General features: G+C 35.3%; 2 protein-coding genes across 13 annotated transcripts in view; one reads left to right on the forward strand and one right to left on the reverse strand.

Moving 5' to 3' along the window:
- BAALC (BAALC binder of MAP3K1 and KLF4) overlaps positions 1-18,627 on the reverse strand; it is a 1,274,875-nt gene that overhangs the window by 935,233 nt on the left and 321,015 nt on the right. The gene's annotated exons all lie outside the window — the stretch shown is intronic.
- Positions 1-18,627, forward strand: part of UBR5 (ubiquitin protein ligase E3 component n-recognin 5) — a 154,533-nt gene that overhangs the window by 91,671 nt on the left and 44,235 nt on the right. For all 6 annotated transcript variants that reach the window (XM_050800627.1, XM_050800626.1, XM_050800629.1 and 3 more), the window contains exons 15-26: positions 2,044-2,153; positions 2,969-3,081; positions 4,409-4,552; positions 4,649-4,760; positions 5,006-5,160; positions 5,406-5,603; positions 11,533-11,743; positions 12,673-12,799; positions 16,682-16,833; positions 17,293-17,388; positions 17,867-17,990; positions 18,347-18,444. In XM_050800627.1, the coding sequence (XP_050656584.1) occupies positions 2,044-2,153; positions 2,969-3,081; positions 4,409-4,552; positions 4,649-4,760; positions 5,006-5,160; positions 5,406-5,603; positions 11,533-11,743; positions 12,673-12,799; positions 16,682-16,833; positions 17,293-17,388; positions 17,867-17,990; positions 18,347-18,444 (1,640 nt within the window). The remainder of the gene's footprint in view (positions 1-2,043; positions 2,154-2,968; positions 3,082-4,408; positions 4,553-4,648; positions 4,761-5,005; positions 5,161-5,405; positions 5,604-11,532; positions 11,744-12,672; positions 12,800-16,681; positions 16,834-17,292; positions 17,389-17,866; positions 17,991-18,346; positions 18,445-18,627) is intronic.

An 18,627-nucleotide genomic window follows, 5' to 3' on the forward strand; every position in this document is an offset into this window, starting at 1 on the left:
TTGTTATTAGCGATATCCTTTGCAGGTGTTTTGTGGCAGTAATAATATGTTTAAGCCTTACTATTAGGCCGACATTCTCCTCTCTCCTTGTGTAATCATCTTAATTTCTACCTAACTTCCTGCCCTACATCTTGATTATTGAAATGGTTTTTTACAGGTTAATGTACTCAAGAGGGAAATATCTGTAAAGAATTTGTAAACGTTTTTTGGGTTGAAGGGATTTGTGAATAGAAACACCACTGAATTTTGTATAGCCCCACATTTCTGGGGCTGGCTTATTGTTTGGAGAGTGGTACAGAGATCTTAACACCTGTGCTTTTAGAAACATCTACTCATCTTTAAAAATAATCGTTTGTACTGTAATTTGGTTGTTTGGTATGTGAACTTTAAAACTTTAGTAAAATTGTTAAATAACATTTTTTCTTAATCTTATAAAATATAGGTGACCAGTATAGTTATGTGGGAGAGTAGTGATAATCACGTTCTAGAAATAACATTTAAAACATCAGTGTATTTTCTTTTTTTCTAAATGTATTCAGTCATTGAAAAATGATAGGGATTTTACTGTACCTACAGCTTTTTAAGGTTCCAAACTTTTTTAGTTTACTTTCCATTTATACTCAGATGTTATGATTATAAATTTACTTACTGACTTTACTGCTGTCATTCTTCTCAGTGTCAAAAGTGCAAACTTAAATGTAGAAACAGTGATTACTGTTAAGTTAAATGTAATTTTTAACAAACCAAAGCTATTGCACTTTATACCTAATTAAGGTTTTGCTTTTAGTTTTGTGTTCTTTCTCTGTCTTGGTTTTTTAAAAAAAGATTTGTAGACTTTTCTTCTAATTACGTTGAATTTTGTACTAAAAATAAAAGTAATAAAACATTTTCATTGTCTTACGAACTTTGTAAAGAACATTTGAAATAATTTTGATGTGTACAAATATAAACAAGATTAGAATAGAACATGCTATTTAAAGCCTGTAATTTATGAAGTTTTTCAAGATCTTCCTTTAAGTCAGCCATTTCAAATATTAGCAAAAGAACTAAGTGAAATTAAATGTTAAGAATATAGTCTTTTTCATGTCAGTAGTACCCTTGTTTGCCAGTCATCGAAATGCATTCACTTAAAGGTGTGCTAGTGATTAGTCAGTATTGGCTTCTCCCCACCATCGCAGCATTTGTGGAGCAGCCAGGAGTATTCACTGTGTGCTTATCCAGATCACTCTTGTTAAGATCCCAGTGAAAATAATACCGGCTTTCTTTTGGATTGTTTCTAAACTCAGGTGAAATTTCTGATGAGAGTAATAGGAGACAAGAGGGTTAAGATGATGGTCCAGATTATAAGAGGTATATAAATAACAAATTTGTGAGTAATCAGTGGCTTTTCTGATTAAAAACTGATTTCTACCCTTTAATGAATAAAAATATTTATGTTTGTACCATCTGTAGAATGCCGTTTAGTTGCTGTAGTTATTTTCTTAAACAGAGTATTAAATAACTCAAAAGAAGGCTAGTTTTTTAATCCTGTCACCAGATCATTTAAGAATAAATTTTTATAAACCGTTGTGACTAGAGTTTCTTCTTTGAACTCTTAAGAAATTAATGGTCTAATGGGCTTTTTACTTACTTGCCTTTACCATTTTTTTTTTTTTCGGTTAAATTGCCATATCCAAATCTTAGCAGTGTTGCAGTGTGAAACTTACGTGCTCAAGAGGCTTTGATAAAGCTGTGTTGATAAATTAAGTGTAAATTTTGTTGTTATTTTTAGGTAAAGCTTATCTGAATCATTGTCTCAAGTTGTTGGTAGCTTTTATATTTTTCCTTCCCATATTAAACCACTATTTGAAAGTATGCATTGTGTACCTTTTATTCTTGAGTCTTAAAAATACACAATAAAAAATTAGTATAAATACACAATTTAATAAAAATATTTTTAATATTCATTCTCTTATAAGAAAATACTTGTGGTGTCTTTAAAAAATACTAGTTTCCATTATTTCATTTATCTAATTATAAGGAAAATCTTATTTCTTATCTCAGGCCTGAAAGTAAGCAGGAGCCAGTGAAAACAGAAATGGGTCCTCCACCATCTCCAGCATCCACCTGTAGTGATGCGTCCTCAATTGCCAGCAGTGCATCAATGCCATATAGTAAGTTTTATTTGTTGTACACATTGGTCAAAATTGGTCTCATGCAGACAGCTGTGTTTAGTTTGTTTCTGATTTAAAGCAACTCATATCATTTTTTACATCTTTTTATATAATTTGTATCTCTATTACTTTTTTTTTTTGCATAACTTTCTTTGAATAGAAAGATGGTATTTACAGTGTTGACTATTTCTGTTGTTTTTCAGAATTAGAGTTTTAAAAAGATATGTGAAATTCATTATAGTAATAGAAGGAAATAATTGCCACTAGCTAGTCTGTCTACTCACTTTTGTTGAGACTCTTATTATTGTAAATTGGTTATGTCTTGGTCACAACTTTTGCTCAAAATTTGTAGAATTTATAAACTTACTACCACACCATGGATAGAATTTTTTCAAAAGTCCCTTAAAATAAATTTTATGATGTAATTGCTTTGCAATTTAGGAAATTAAAAGTTAGACTTTAGTAGTTATGCGATAATTTTCTTAAAACTATCTGGCAGATCTTCCTTTTTAAACTTTGGTTAGATAACCCTAATTTTGGGAGTACAAAATACATTTTATCCTATTTCTTTGCACTTGTTTATACTAGTGTTAATACAGTTAAACATTAATGGTTATTGTTGTTTTTCACTGTGAATTTATTTGAAGTACAGATTGATTAGAAAACTCCAATTCATAAAGCAGTAGCTTAGGAAATTTTTGAGAACCTTCACTTAGTATCCATTTAAAGATAGTCTTTCTTATAAATTTAGATGAAATCTATAAAGTCTCTTTTACATTTTCTTTTTGGTACTTACCATTTTGTTGTTGTCTAAGAACGACGACGGTCAACCCCTGCACCAAAAGAAGAAGAAAAGGTGAATGAAGAGCAGTGGTCTCTTCGGGAAGTGGTTTTTGTGGAAGATGTCAAGAATGTTCCTGTTGGCAAGGTTTGTTCAAAATATCTAAGAATTAATTACTAACAGAACTATAATGATCTTGGTTATCCAGGGATTTGTGGTTCATATTTGAGTCCTTTCTTCAGGGCTGTTTTATTGATTAGCTTCAGTGGTATCTTTAGTTGCACCCTGCATCTGATGCAGATCTATCTTCTCAGTCCCTGACAGACAAAGAGATTTTGCCTCTCCTTGAGCATTTGTGATGATCTGTTGCTTTTAAAAAAAAAACCTATTATTTGGGAATAATTTTAGATTTGTAGAAAAGTTGCACAGAGATACATTACTTTTTGGTACAGCCCATTCTTTGGATCTGTTAAACAGTTCTAATTGAGATCATCTTCCATGACATTTAAAATTCTTACATAGTACTGAAAAATCTTATTACAAGTCACCTTCCACTTTTTCTCTTCACCCTGAAGAAAGTTTTGCCTTGTAAGAAATCATCAGTTTGAATGCCATTAATTTCACTCTTCTACTGATACATATTTAAAATGCACTTGCAGTTGTAGAATGTCTGTAAAGTAAAGGTTTTCAGGATTACTCAGTAGTTTCTGAAATGTGATAGTCTTTCATTTATACTTAAAGGAAAGAGCAGATATACCAGGTTCTGCAGCTTACAAAGGTCTTTCTCATATACTATTTCATTTGATTCTCAAAATAGACCTGTAGTTTATGGGTGGGTGTTTTCTTCTAAGAATAAGATACTGGCTTAAAATAAAAAGCATCAAGTAGCAGAAGCGGGACCCACATTTGTCCTGGTTTCAAGTTCTGTGCTTGTCTTTCTGTGCGTTGCTGACCCTATCCCTGTGCTGACCGTATTGTAGCCACTAGCTGTATATGTGGCTGTTTCAATTTGTTAAAATCAAATAACTTAGAAAGTCAGCACCTTAGTCACATTAGCTTCATTTCAAGGGCTCAGTAGCCACTTATGGCTAATGGCTGCCACATTGGACACTGCCCATGTAGAATGTTGCCATTTTCAAGAAAGTTCTGTCAGACAGAAAGCTGCTTTAATGTAATTAAGAGGGGAGATGGGAGGATCCCATGGGCTATATACTTAAGTTTTTCAGTTGATTGCTGAAAACATTCGCAGACTGTAATCAGTGGCTGCGTGGGTCAGTTTTCTCTAGCAAATGAGCCTTGCATATAGATGTCAATAGCAAAACTTTGGTGAGTCTGTCTAGGTTAATTTTATAACTTGGTGATCATTGAAGAAACATACAAAGAATTGGATTCCTTTAACGTTAAATTAGTTCAGTGAATAGAATTTGTGTGTTGATTTTATTTTAATGTTCATTGAATTTGCCTATACTTCCAGGTGCTAAAAGTGGATGGTGCCTATGTTGCTGTAAAATTTCCAGGAACTTCCAGTAATACAAACTGTCAGAGCAGTTCTGGTCCAGATGCTGACCCTTCTTCTCTCCTGCAGGATTGTAGGTTACTTAGGATTGATGAATTGCAGGTAAGTGTAAAGAAGTCATTCAGCAAGTGAATATTGGAACTGACTCCTTGAGTTTATTATGGAGTTTGAAAGCAAAATTCCTTTTGTGTCATGCAGGTTGTCAAAACTGGTGGAACACCGAAGGTTCCCGACTGTTTCCAAAGGACTCCTAAAAAGCTTTGTATACCTGAAAAAACAGAAATATTAGCAGTGAATGTAGATTCCAAAGGTAAATTTTGTAACTTTTTCAGCTGGCATATTCTATATTCCATTAATACTTGTTCAGGAAATGGGAATATGATAAAATAATTCAGGGCATTGGCATTTTTTTGTTTCCTGTCTGTAACATTATGGAATGGCATGTATCTGTTTGAAATGACTTACAAGTGTGGCCAGAGAAGTTAAAATATTGTAGATGTTATATTAGAGATAAGATGTATAACAATTTTTCTTCTCATTTATGTGCTTCTGAAGGTGTTCATGCTGTTCTGAAGACTGGAAATTGGGTACGATACTGTATCTTTGATCTTGCTACAGGAAAAGCAGAACAGGAAAATAATTTTCCTACAAGCAGCATTGCTTTCCTTGGTCAGAATGAGAGGAATGTAGCCATTTTCACTGCTGGACAGGTAGAGGCTCATTTTTGCTTTTGAAAAGTGATAGGACAACAGTGGCATTTTTCTGAAGTTAGGGGGTCTGTCTGGCTCTGGTTAGCTTGTTAATTATTCAAAAATTTAGAATATTTAACACATTTGAATACTAGGTTTCTTATTGTTATTACTAAAATCTAATTTGAAAACAAATATGCCTGTCGTAAAAATCAGATACATCTTTTGATTAGGAGTCAAACTTTACCGTCTTCCCATTATTATAGGAATCTCCCATTATTCTTCGAGATGGAAATGGTACTATCTATCCAATGGCCAAAGATTGCATGGGAGGAATAAGGGATCCCGATTGGCTGGATCTTCCACCTATTAGTAGTCTTGGAATGGGTGTGCATTCTTTAATAAATCTTCCTGCCAATTCAACAATCAAAAAGAAAGCTGCTATTATCATCATGGCTGTAGAGGTAATTTGAGTTTTGAAACTACTGGGCATTTTTATTCAGAAAACACCACTAAATAGTCTTGAATAGATCTTGCAACAATCTTAAATAGATCATTCATTGCCCCTTTCTTCCCTGAAAGAGCTAATAGTCTATTAAGACAACATAGACAAGTACATCAGTGATTATATGTAATTTAAGTGTTTGAGCAAGGTGTACACAATGTTGTAGGAGCACAAAGGGGAGAGATACAAATCATACTGCGACTGTACCAAAGACTTCCTTTAAGAAACGATACCTGGACAGATCAGATAGGCATCCCCTAGACACAGGGATGGAGTTGGGAGGTATTATCCCAGGCACCAAGAGCAACCTTTGTGAATCTTAATTGGGAGAAAGTACTTTTTTTTGATATGACCAGAATTCTGGTAGGGATCCTATGGGTCAGTGAGTAGCAACTGAAAAGGCTGGAGAGAGGCACTAGGGTGTTTGTGTGCTCACCTAACATTACCTAAACTTTAGCCTGAAAGTGAGGAGGAGGAGGAGGATTATAAGCCATTGAATGACATGCTTTTGATTTTTTAAAAAAGATTAGCAGTGGCTGGTGGGTGTTTAGAGAGCAGTTGATAGAGATCAGGAGTTTAGAGATCAGATAAAAAGGTTAATGTAGGCTGTGCGTGGTGGCTCACGCCTGTAATCCCAGTACTTTGGGAGGCAGATGCGGGCAGATCACTGGAGGTCAGGAGTTTGAAGCCAGCCCGGCCAACATGGTGAAACCCTGTCTCTACTGAAAATACAAAAATTAGCTGGGCATGATGGCGCATGCCTGTAATCCCAGCTACTCAGGAGGCTGAGGCACAAGAATCACTTGAACCCTGGAGGTGGAGGTTGCAGTGAGCCAAGATCGCACCACTGCACTCCAGCCTGGGTAACAGAGCGTGACTGCATCTCAAAACAAAACAAAACAAAACAAAACAAAAGAAACACTAAAAAAAGAAAAAAAAAAGTTAAGGCAATAATCCAGGTTAGAAACAAAGTAAATGTCAACTTTTGGAAACAAGGAAGGAGGGGATGGATTTAAGAGATCTTAAGGAACTAGAACCTACAAAGCTTGGTAACTGGATTTTAGCTGTAAATGGAAGAATTAATAAAGCTTCTGATTTGGACATGTTTGATGGTAGGGAGGAAATATAACAGGGGGGAACAAATGGGATAAGGGAAAAGGATGAATGTAGTTTTAAACATGTTGTCATTGAGTATTTGTTAGATGTGGAGACAGTGCATTAGAAGCTATTGGAGCAATTTCAGCCAAGATTGACCTGGTATCACTGAACATCTTAAAAGGATCACTTATGACGTGCTGAGAGTACTAGGGTGAATGTGAGTAAGTAGGAGTGCCAGTTAGGAGGGATATGATAATAATCCAGGTGGGAGATGATAGTGACTTAGCCCAGGGGATGGAGTTATGAGTGAAATGTGACTAGATTCTAGATACATAGTCTTGTGTTGCTTAATGACAGGGATACGTTCTGAGAAACACATTGTTAGGTGATTTCATTGTTGTACAAACATCATATAGTGCACTTACATGAACCTAGATGGTATAGCCTATTGCTCCTAGGGTACAAACCTATATAGTGTATTTCTACACTGGATACTGTAGGCATTTGTAACACAGTGATAAGTATTTGTTTACATAAACATAGGAAAGGTATAGTAAAAATATGGTCTAAAGGATAAAAAAAAAAGGTGCACCTGATAGGGCATTTACCACAAATGAAGGTTAGAAGATTGAAAGTTGCTCTGGGTAAGTCAGTGAGTGAGTGATAAGTGAATATGAAGGCTTATGTTATTACTGTACACTGCCGTAGACTTTATAAGCACTGTACACTTAGGCTACACTAAATTTTTTTAAAACTGTTGATTTGTTTGTAATAATACACTTAAAACACATTGTACACAGTCAGGCACAGTGGATCGTACCTGTAATCCCAGCACTTTGGGAGGCCAAAGCGGGTGGATCACTTAGGCAAGGAGTTTGAGGCCAGCCTGGGCAACATAGCAAAACCCTATCTCTATAAAAAATACAAAAATTAACCGGGCGTGGTTGTGCCTGTAATTTCAGCTACATAAGAGGCTCAGGCACGAGAACCGCTTGAACCTGGTAGTTGGAGGTGGAGGTTGCAGTGAGCTGAGATCATGCCACTGCACTCCAGCCTGGGCGACAGAGTGAGACTGTCTTAAAACACACACACACAGTGTAGCTATCTAAAATGTTTTCTTTCCTATATCCTTAAGGTTTTTGTTTTGTTTTGTTTTTGTCAGAGTTTTATTTTCTTTTTTGGAAAAAAAAAAAAAAAAAACTTTTATTTTAGGCTTGGGAGTACGTGTGAGCTTTTACTGCAAGGTAAACTCATGTACAGGGTTTTTTGTACAGATTGTTACATCACCCAGGTATTAAGCACTTTTTCTATTTTTAAAATTTTTTATTGCCTTTTAAAAAAATGTACAATTTACAGTGCCTTCTTCTGTAATACCTCCTGAAGGACCTGCCTTAGGCTGTTTTAGTTAACTTTAAAAAAAAAAATAGAAGTACACTCTAAAATAACCAAAGAAAGTATAGTAAATACTTTAGAAATCAGTGACCTAGTTTTTTTATCATTATCAAATGTTATACTGTACATAAATTGTATGTACTGTACTTTTATATGATTGGCAGTACAGTAGGTTTGTTTATGCTAGCATTGCCATGAACAGTATGATTTAACGACAGCTATGATGTCACTAGGCAATAGGAACTTTTCAGCTCCATTATAATCTTACAGTACCACAGTCATATATGTGGTCCATCATTGACCATAATGTTTTTATGAAGCACATGACTGTACTAGGTATCTTTTTAAGGCAGAACTAATGCATTTGCTAGTGGCTAAATGTAGGGTATCAAATAGACGAAGCAAGAGGGTTAATGATTTTGGAAGAATGAAGTTGTCATTGAGTTGAAGACTGTAGAGGTGAAGATTCAAGAGTTTGGTTTTAGACATGTGAAGTTTAAGATGTCTCTTCCAATAGAGGAAGTGAATGTGAAGACACTGTAATAGATGTCTCTTCTGATAGAAGAAGTGAAGGTGAAGGTTCAAGAATTTGGTTTTAGACAGGTGAAATTTAAGTTGTCTATTAGAAGATTATCGACAGATTCCTGAACCAAGAGGAGATGGTGAGTAGAAAGTTAGATGTATACGTCTGACTAACAGAGGAAGGCTCAAGCTGGAGAAATTTACTTGGGAGTTGTTTTTTTAGAGAAATTATACTGAACAAGATCATAGAGGTTGTGAGGAGAAAAGGTCCAAGGACTGAGCCTTGAGAATAGTCTCAACATTTAAATGTCAGGGTGATAAAGGGGAACGAGCACAAGAGATCGAGAAGGAACATCCACAGGGCTGGAGGAAAGCTAGAATGAGTTGTGTCCTGGAAGTCAAATGAAGAGCACGTGTCAATCAGGATGCTGGGACCAACTGTGTCAAATGATGCAGTAGGTCAGTGAAGTGAATACTGAGTATCGACTGTTGGATTTAGCTCCATCTAGGTCATTGTTGATAGCGGGGATGAAAGCATTGTTAGAGTGAACTTAGGAGAAAATGAGAGGTGAGGAGCTGAAGATAAATACAACTTTTTTGAGCAGTTTTTCTATAAAGGATGGAAATGGAGTTTAATATGGGGGCATATTCACCCTCCATTAGGTTGGAGGTGAACAGTACTTTTTAGAACTGCATCTAAAATAGAGACCCAGACTCATTCTTAGCTTAGGTTTGCTTGTAACCTATTGCACTAGTGGTTTCAAACTAAAGGAGGTGATGATATAGAGGTAGCTGTGGTCTGAACTTGATGTCTAGAAATAGCCTTCATATCATTTTAGAATTCTTGATGGGTTACCAATACTGAAAAACCACAGGATTTATATTTAAAATCCAGATTTTCAGTTGCTCTCAAAAGATAGAAGATCTGGTGAGATTGGGCCTTGTAATCTATATCCCAAAAACATTAGACTGGTCTTTACAATTCATTGCAGTTCTCACTACTTAGAGTTTGTTGCTCCAAGTGCTAGTGATGCCATTTAGTATACAACTTCTGTTACCTCTTTTACACACAGCCTCCTTCACTCATTTATATTACTTCAAGTGTAGGCATTTGATTCTGTGACCTCTTCACTTTGTCAGCATCTGACAGGTAGAGTCATCATCCCACAGGTAGGGATAAGGTGTGTCATCATTAGTCTTTATACCTCAGTGACTAGGGCCTACCACACAGTAGTCCCACAAGAAATTTTTTATCGAACTCACTCTGCCTTTTGCTATAAGAATAAGTGACAGATGTAACATACAATGATGCAGAGTAAACTTTTCTGCTTGTAACACAACTAAGTAGTATTGACACCCTCAGTGTGAGAGCCCATCTACTACAGTCTGGCAGGTTGGAGATGAGTTTCCTGTAGAGTAGTAGCTGCTTCTGACTAAATAATTGGCTATTGCGTGAAACTAGTGTATATGACAGCAGTGTACCACAAAATATCTTGATTTTAGTTGCCCTTTGAAAGTACTCTGTTCTTTGTTTTCAGGGAGACTTTGTTTGACATTTTCTCTTAACATATTATGTATAAATTTCCCTATGTTTTGGAACATTTAGTATTAAGCCCTTTGTGTACTGGAGCTTGCTATTGATGAGGTGACTTCAGAGCCATAGTTAGTTCCACAGTCAAAGTGGCCTATCTCACGTGTGGTTGTTAGTGAAAATAGTTGTTTAAGTGTGTTTTCCTGTGTGGACATCTATTCTCCACCCGCTCTCAAGTTGGGGAGAGGAGAGAGCTTATTTTGACAGTTTTCCAGAAGGTGACAAGTTGTTCAAATGCAGTTTTCTTTTTTCCTTTATACTCCCACATGCTCTTTTCCCACCTGCCTTTTTCTAGTTATAGTTAAAATGAATGACTTTATTTTATAAAACTAAAGCTCTATATTCGGTTCATTAAATATTCCACAACTACAGTTTTCCATTCTGAAAGAATGAACTTCTTGGTATGTTCATGCTATTTGTCAGAAAGCGAATGATATGTTCTATAAATACTTACCAATACCACTGTGTCTTTGTTAATTAAATTACACCTGTCATGATTCCTGCAGAATTGAAGGTTTTGGTTTTCATATAAACTCTTAACAGCATAAGAGGGCTGGGTGTAGGTTGCACATGCCCAGCACTTTGGGAGGCTGATGTGGGGCATCACTTGAGCCCAGGAGTTTGAGACCAGCCTGGGCAACATGGCAAGACTCTGCCTCCACAAAAAATAAGCCTGCTGTGGTGGTACATGCCAGCTACATGGGAGGCTGAGGCGGGAGGATTACTTGAGCCCAGGAGGTTGATGCTGTAGTGGGCTGTGTTCACATCACTGCACTGCAGCCTGGATGACAGAGTGAGACGCTGTCTGACACACACACAAAAGCCTAAGAAGGTGAGAGTAAGCCTGGAATAAAATTTATATCCTTCGCTTAATTGGCTATCATTATTAATAGGGTTCTAATTAGATAGTTATATAACATGAAGTAAAAACCAGGGATTGGCAGACTATGGCCCAAAGGCCAAATCCAGCCACTCCTATTCATTTATGCATTGTATGTGGCTGCTTTCCCATTTCAGTTGCAGAGTTGAGTTAGTTGAGAAAGCTAAAAATATGTACTTGTCCTTAACATAAAGTTTATCCTCCCTTCTCTATTCCTGTCGATTGTATGTTCTGCTTAAAGTCTACCCTTAAGTTCTGTTTCTTTTGATAGGCCACCTGAAATTGTCTCTACTTATTTGCAAATCTGATTATATATTATTGTGTTGGCCGTGAGAAATTTTTAATATATGTAATGTGCTACTCAAATTCATTGAGGTTTTTTCCCCCTAATTTGTCTGAGCACAGAAACAAACCTTAATGCAACACATTCTGCGCTGTGACTATGAGGCCTGTCGACAATATCTAATGAATCTTGAGCAAGCGGTTGTTTTAGAGCAGAATCTACAGATGCTACAGACATTCATCAGCCACAGATGTGATGGAAATCGAAATATTTTGCATGCTTGTGTATCAGTTTGCTTTCCAACCAGCAATAAAGAAACTAAAGAAGAAGAGGGTGAGATTAAGAACTATAGCAAGGTCTTTAAAGGGAGTTTTTAGGCAATTTTGAAAATGTAACAGTTGTGAAAGAAAAGCAAATCACTATAAAGATTTGTGTGTCCTTTTTTTTTTTTTTTTTTTTTACTTTCTCGGAAGGTAAAGATGGGTATGTAACAAAATTTTCCACTAGTGTGTTTTTATTGTCTTTAATACTATATGATATATACAAACTGGATATATAGTACTAAATGAACTTTACTGATTTTATAATTGCAGATGACATTTATTACATGAGAATTATTTAGCAAGTTAAGCCAAGTTACATTGAGGCAACTTTTATCTAAATTTTTAGAATATAGAGGAGAAAAATCACTTAGTGAGGTGTTTTGGTTTTGGAAGGTAAATAAGCTTTTTTTTTTTTTTTGACATAAACTTTTTAATTGGCTAAATGAAGGCAGAAATTGAGAACAAAGTGTAAATATATAATTCATAATGTTTTTTTTTTATTAATTTTAAATTTGCTGATGATATTCTGGTAGCTACATTTTTGAATAGTGGTTTGCAGGTTTCTGACCTTTCTATCATTATCATTGAATCAGTAAGTATTATACATAATACATAAACTAAGACTGAAATACTGGTAAGTAGGTCTTTTTCTATTTTAATTGTGAAAGCTAAATTTCAGTCTTCTTATTAATGACCTTATTTTTTCCCTTCGTGGATTGAGAAGTAAGGCGGAATAAGGAAATAAATCACATATGAAAGATCTTATAGTTCAATCTGTCTTAAGTGTTAGTTGCTCTAAGGAGGAAAAACTGAACAATTGGTTATCTAATATGTGAATTAGAGTACTAAATATATAGAAATTAGTGTTTAGTGGACTGTACATACTCAGTGTATTAGTTTTAAAACTTAAATTGATCTTAATTTTTTCTCATTTTTCAGAAGCGGAGCGTTCTGAAAGAAATACATTTGCAGAAAGGCTTTCTGCTGTTGAGGCCATTGCAAATGCAATATCAGTTGTCTCAAGTAATGGCCCAGGTAATCGGGCTGGATCGTCAAGTAGCCGAAGGTAATGTGATTTTTACCAGGAAACTTTAATTGGAGGAAAAAACCAAGTACAGAGAGCAGTGTATCTCTTACCTGTCGTGTACATGAATTGGTGGGTCCTTTTTTGTTTCATTTTTGTTCCTCCCAATAACACCCTGGGAAAAATAATCTAACAAATTAAAGTTTAAGGTAGAGCTGGGACACTTAATAAATTTGAGATAATTTAGACAAGTAGTTTAAATTTGTTTCTTTTAATTTGTTCTAAATTCATCATCTTGCTTCCTAGGAAGTTACTGTCTTATTTGAAGAACAAGTAGTATAATAATTGAAGGAACCTTAATCTTTTCAGATTGCTTATTTAGGTCAGTTTCTCAGATATCTTGATCTGGAAAAAAAATGAAAGGCTGATGTGTATTATGGATGTTTGATGTTTAAATTTTCAGGCTGAGTTTTGGGATGGACAAACTTTTATAACACATTAAATATTGCTAGGTATTTGACTAGATAATGAATATAAAGAATTCAGGATATAGTTTTCTTTCTGTAGGAAAAAAATTTATTGTCTGCTTGACAAGATCATTAATGGAAGCACTGCTTACTATGTGCTAATGTGGTAGGTTGCAAAATGAAGATTCTCCTTGCCTATTTTCTGTTTCGTAGTTAACTATTCCTTTAAAAATGTGTATTCTTAAATTGGCAACAGGAAGGCTACCAAGTTGATCCAAGTTGATACTTTCCCAGGTTCAAAAACATCCTGAAGTGAGATTTATCAAAAAGTATTCGTGGGTGACCAAATTATAATTTGAAACAGTGCAAAAGCGTTATATAGACTAAACAAAATGGAAATTATCACCAATTTATGTATTCAGGACTATACTAGGCAGACAAAGTGTTTGGTCTAAAGTGGGAAGCAACTTAAATTCTTCATGAAGAAATTAGTGTCTGAATTATTTCAGGTATTTCATTTCCTCAGGGAAATTACAGGTGCAAATCAAGTTGGACTCTGATATGGTTGGTCCAATGCCAGTGCTGCCATCTTTTTTTCATGTCAGGATTATTTTGAAGGCAAAGACTAAAAGGAGCTTCAAGAGTGGGTGATGTGTTGCTCACAGAAATAATTTGCAGAGTAAGCTCCTTTGAGGAATTTGCCGAAGATTTCACTGCAGTGCTCTTAACCAGTTCAAACTCAGGGCTGCTGGTTGAACAGATGAAAGCACAGGAGTCTTATTATCCACGCCGGGCAGTAGGAAGTCCACAGACTGCTTCATTGAAGTGAAACCCTCCTCTAGCCTCCAATGGATTTTCTAGGCGATGCCCCTTGATGAGTATGCAGGCTGGGATTCATGAGCTGTAAGCTCAAAACTGATGCAATTTCAATATTGAATGGAATACTGTTAAATGCCTTCAGATGATGATTTGACTCAGAAGTTTTATTATGTGACTCAATAGTTCCTGAGTACAAAGGGCAGATTTAGTGGAAAGCTTGATTGATGCATCTGATTGCAGGTGTATGTACTCTAGAGATTGTTAATCTGGAAGACACATGACCTTCGCTTTTTTGTCACAGTGTTATGTTTGAACATGACTGGATTCTAAGGCTTCTGTAGCATGGATATAACGTGCTTACAAAGAGGAAATTACATCATCCTTGAATTCTTCCATATTGTCAGAAAATACGATGACTCCAGGCAAGCCTATACGAAGAAATGTCAAAACTCTGAATCTTAGCAGCCAAGGTGGTATCTCCTCAGTATTGTCCTCAGCCACTGAGGATACAGGTGAATCTTCATGAATTGTGTACAACATCTTGAAGAATAATTTTCTTTTTTTGTTTTTTGTTTTTTGTTTTTTAAGAATCTATATGAGGAGCTGGGCATTGTACTTAAAAATGTTCCCAAGACCTAATGAAGAAAAGAGGTTAAGGACAATTTTAAAAATGACAAGGAATGACCCCCTCATTTAATATTGAATTGACTACATCACAGCAACAAAGTTGGGAGTTTGCAAGTTCAAGATGAGACTATGGTCTCAATTTATCTTCATTTATTCTTAATCTGCTTTAAGCTAGAAGTTGGAGAATAGCCCACATGTTTTTTGTTTGGCCTGCGCAATGTTAAATTTTTTTTTTCCTTTAATTTGAATGCCTTTAGATGAGCATGTGTGCCTCTAGCTTGTCACTACCCCCATTTCTTACACCTGACTGCCCTTATTTTACCTTTCTGACCCATTAGCCATTGAGTTTATGACTCTGGTGTAAGCATTCTTGAAAAGGCCAAAACATGCATTTATTTTCAGGTTATTTGTAGTGTCTCCCAATTATTGCTGATTTTTTTTTTTTCTTTGTGCTTTGAGCAAGACACATTAGGATACCAGGTGTCTGTTGAGCTTAATTAAAATTGTATAGGAGCATCACAGTGTGAACAGTCACCATGGTGTGTGCTGTTACTGGTAAGGAGTCTTCCTTTTCCTCTCGGTGATGTCTTTGGACAGGGAAGTGACCTGGACTGAAACAGTCACTGTGCCATGCTCCCATCCACATTATAAAAACTCTTAAACTCCAATTTCTAAATTGGAAAAAAGATATTGATACTATAAAAGAATTAACTATAGTTATTTTTTAATAGTGAATACTATAATGGCAAATATATTATTTGAGACAGTAACATTTACATTGCAGAATCTTCCAGAGTGTTTTTATTCCAAAAAAAGTCATAAATAAGTCTTATAAAATAGATATGTTCCTGAACATAGCCTCTAAAAGTAATTTTTGTGAATGCCTTTTTAAAAAAAGTTCCTTCTAAAATTAAAAATGTATTGATATGGAAAAACACATTTATCCTCAATTAAATAACAATTGCAATAGAGATTTAAACATTAATAAAACTTGAAATTATTTCTAGATGTATTATGCGTATCTAGTAAAGTGTTAGGTCTTTCACATGAGAATGTCATGTCTGAGATTAATTCTACATGGGAGAATGAAGTCCCTTATGTGTTGTCTGGCCCTCAACATGAAATTTTTACTCTTTATCCATTTACAAGCTCTAAAATTGTGACTGAGTGAAGGGATTTGCCTTTTGTGCTCTCTCTTAAATCATTGTTAGTTCTAAATGTATTAATTTTGTAGCCGTTGTAAGGTTTTATTCAAAGGTAAAGTATAGATTTTCATACAGGTAGTTCCCACTTCCCCTAACGAGTTCTGTGTTTGTGATTATTTCTTTTTCTTTTTAGTGATGTGTACACCTGTACAGTATTTTTTTTTTTTATAGCAGGAGGAAAAAAAATCATGCCCACACATTAATCTAACAACACATTTTATAAACTCTAGTTTCATTCATTCATTTCTTTGGGATGCAAGTTATACTGTTAAAAATTCTTTTTTTGTGTGTAAAAATCTAAATTGGTGTTTGTTTTAAAACTACTCATTGCGTGGATATTAGTTCAGTTGCTTTTGAGATTATAAAAGGGATTTAGTGTTGAACAGTACTGGTTTTGTGCTAATCAGTATGATTGCTGATGTCTACTATTAAACTTAATTATTACTGATTATAAATGGGGGATAGAAACTTTTCGTTTTAATGTTTAGCTGTTCTTTTATCTGAACTGTATGAAAGATTATTTCTAATCTTACTTCACCGCAGCTTTCGTTCCCTGTGCTTAAGTTTGTGTGGGAGCTTAAGATAGTGACTTTAGTGCTGAACGGTGTACTAGGAGCCCCCAGTTTTATTTCTATCCCTCACTGACTTATTCTGTGATTCCAGAATTGGCATTTGTACTTCACTTCCCTTGCCTGGAGTGCTTGCTTGTAGGACATACTTTCATCTTCTCAGATGAGAAGTTCTGTACACCATTTCATTATGTGTAGATATGGTAGTGAGCTCTGATTTTGTTCATGTTCTTTTAGTTTGAGATTACGGGAAATGATGAGACGTTCGTTGAGAGCAGCTGGTTTGGGTAGACATGAAGCTGGAGCTTCATCCAGTGACCACCAGGATCCAGTTTCACCCCCCATAGCTCCCCCTAGTTGGGTTCCTGACCCTCCTGCGATGGATCCTGGTAAGAGCTGTTATTTAATTTCATTTAGTGTTTAACAAAAAGAGCAGGTCATGAAAGGAAATAATTTTAACATTTTAAAGGGATATGTAGAAATTTGAGAGATTTGAAAGTAGTATGATGAATATTATAACTAGTTTAGCTATAAAAATTAGATTTAAGGTATTTATATTTTAAAAATTAAAATTCCAGAACTCTTGTCAGGTGTTCCACTTTTACTGAAATATTTATTTCTGTACCGGTAAGAAGCTCAATAATCCCTTTATTAGTAATTTATCAAGATAAGTCAATAGATTTGCCTAGTGGATTCCTTCTCTTATAGTTTGGAAAAGAAGTTTCCACTTAAACTCTATCCTGTTTGACCTTTGGCTTGCAGAGAAAAGCCTTAAGGCCAGTTAAGAGAACATGTTAGGAATATGTTGCCTATAATGATATACATCCTACTGTTCTGTTTACTGAAAGATGGTGACATTGATTTTATCCTGGCCCCCGCTGTGGGATCTCTTACCACAGCAGCGACCGGTACTGGTCAAGGACCAAGCACCTCCACTATTCCAGGTAAGAATCTGTACTCTTTGTCTGCCTAGTCATCTGGAAGAAAAAAGGACACAGTTTGGATATAGGGTTCTACAGATCTACACTTTATTTCACAGAGACTTTTCTTTGCTTGAAAAACATCTCATTCTCTGAATTACCTTCCATCTGTCAGTGCAAATATGTGGTGTCTATGTACATACATTTAGAAATCAGATGAGATTTGTAAAATGTTCATAGGTTTAAATTCTTTGTGATGAAGTTAATTTATTACTGATACTAGAATACTGTTCTGGTGGCTTATATACCTGATATATTATTCCAGGATATTCTTAAAAAAAAAATTGTAACTGCTCCTTGCAGAGCAGGGCTAGCTACCTCATAGGCAGTGTGCCCTATTATCTATGTGCTTATGTACCCCATAGGCAGAGTAGCCCAGAATATTCTTTTACTGTGTCTTCTTCATTCTTGTTTTGTACCAAATGGATCTGCTTAATTACAGGTCCTTCCACAGAGCCATCTGTAGTAGAATCCAAGGATCGAAAGGCGAATGCTCATTTTATATTAAAATTGTTATGTGACAGTGTGGTTCTCCAGCCCTATCTACGAGAACTTCTTTCTGCCAAGTAAGAGGTTTTGATATATTTTTCATATGAAGATTTAGCTTAGCTTAGCTTTTACTATTAAAGTTTATCTTCTGACACTATATGGACAACAGTTATGTAAATTTAAAACAATTGATCAGAATCCAGCATGATACTCCCTCTGCTACTAAGCTCTGTTGAGTGAAAGAGACCGTCTCAATATCATGTAGTGTACACTAAATGAATACAAACTGCTTTTATGTTTAGCTTGTTGGAGTTGTATATTTGTATGTGAAAGACTAAAAATTTAGGTTTTTGTTTTATCATGAACATTTATTTTATCAGGAAGGAAAATAAGTAGTAATTAATATTTTTACATATAATTTTTCTTATTTTAGGGATGCAAGAGGGATGACCCCATTTATGTCAGCTGTAAGTGGCCGAGCTTATCCTGCTGCAATTACCATCTTGGAAACTGCTCAGAAAATTGCAAAAGGTAATTTATTTCAGATCCTAAGTGAGTTACATATTTTTCAGTTTGGATAGATTCTCTTCTGTACACATATTATAATTATTCAGACTGAATTTCCATATATGTAAATGATACAATTGGTTGGAAACGATCAAGATTTGTGTGTGTGTGTGAAATTCATGTGTTATCATTCTTTCTTGAAGTGTA

This window comes from Macaca thibetana, chromosome 8 (assembly GCF_024542745.1).
Source record: "Macaca thibetana thibetana isolate TM-01 chromosome 8, ASM2454274v1, whole genome shotgun sequence".
Classification (NCBI taxonomy): domain Eukaryota; kingdom Metazoa; phylum Chordata; class Mammalia; order Primates; family Cercopithecidae; genus Macaca; species Macaca thibetana.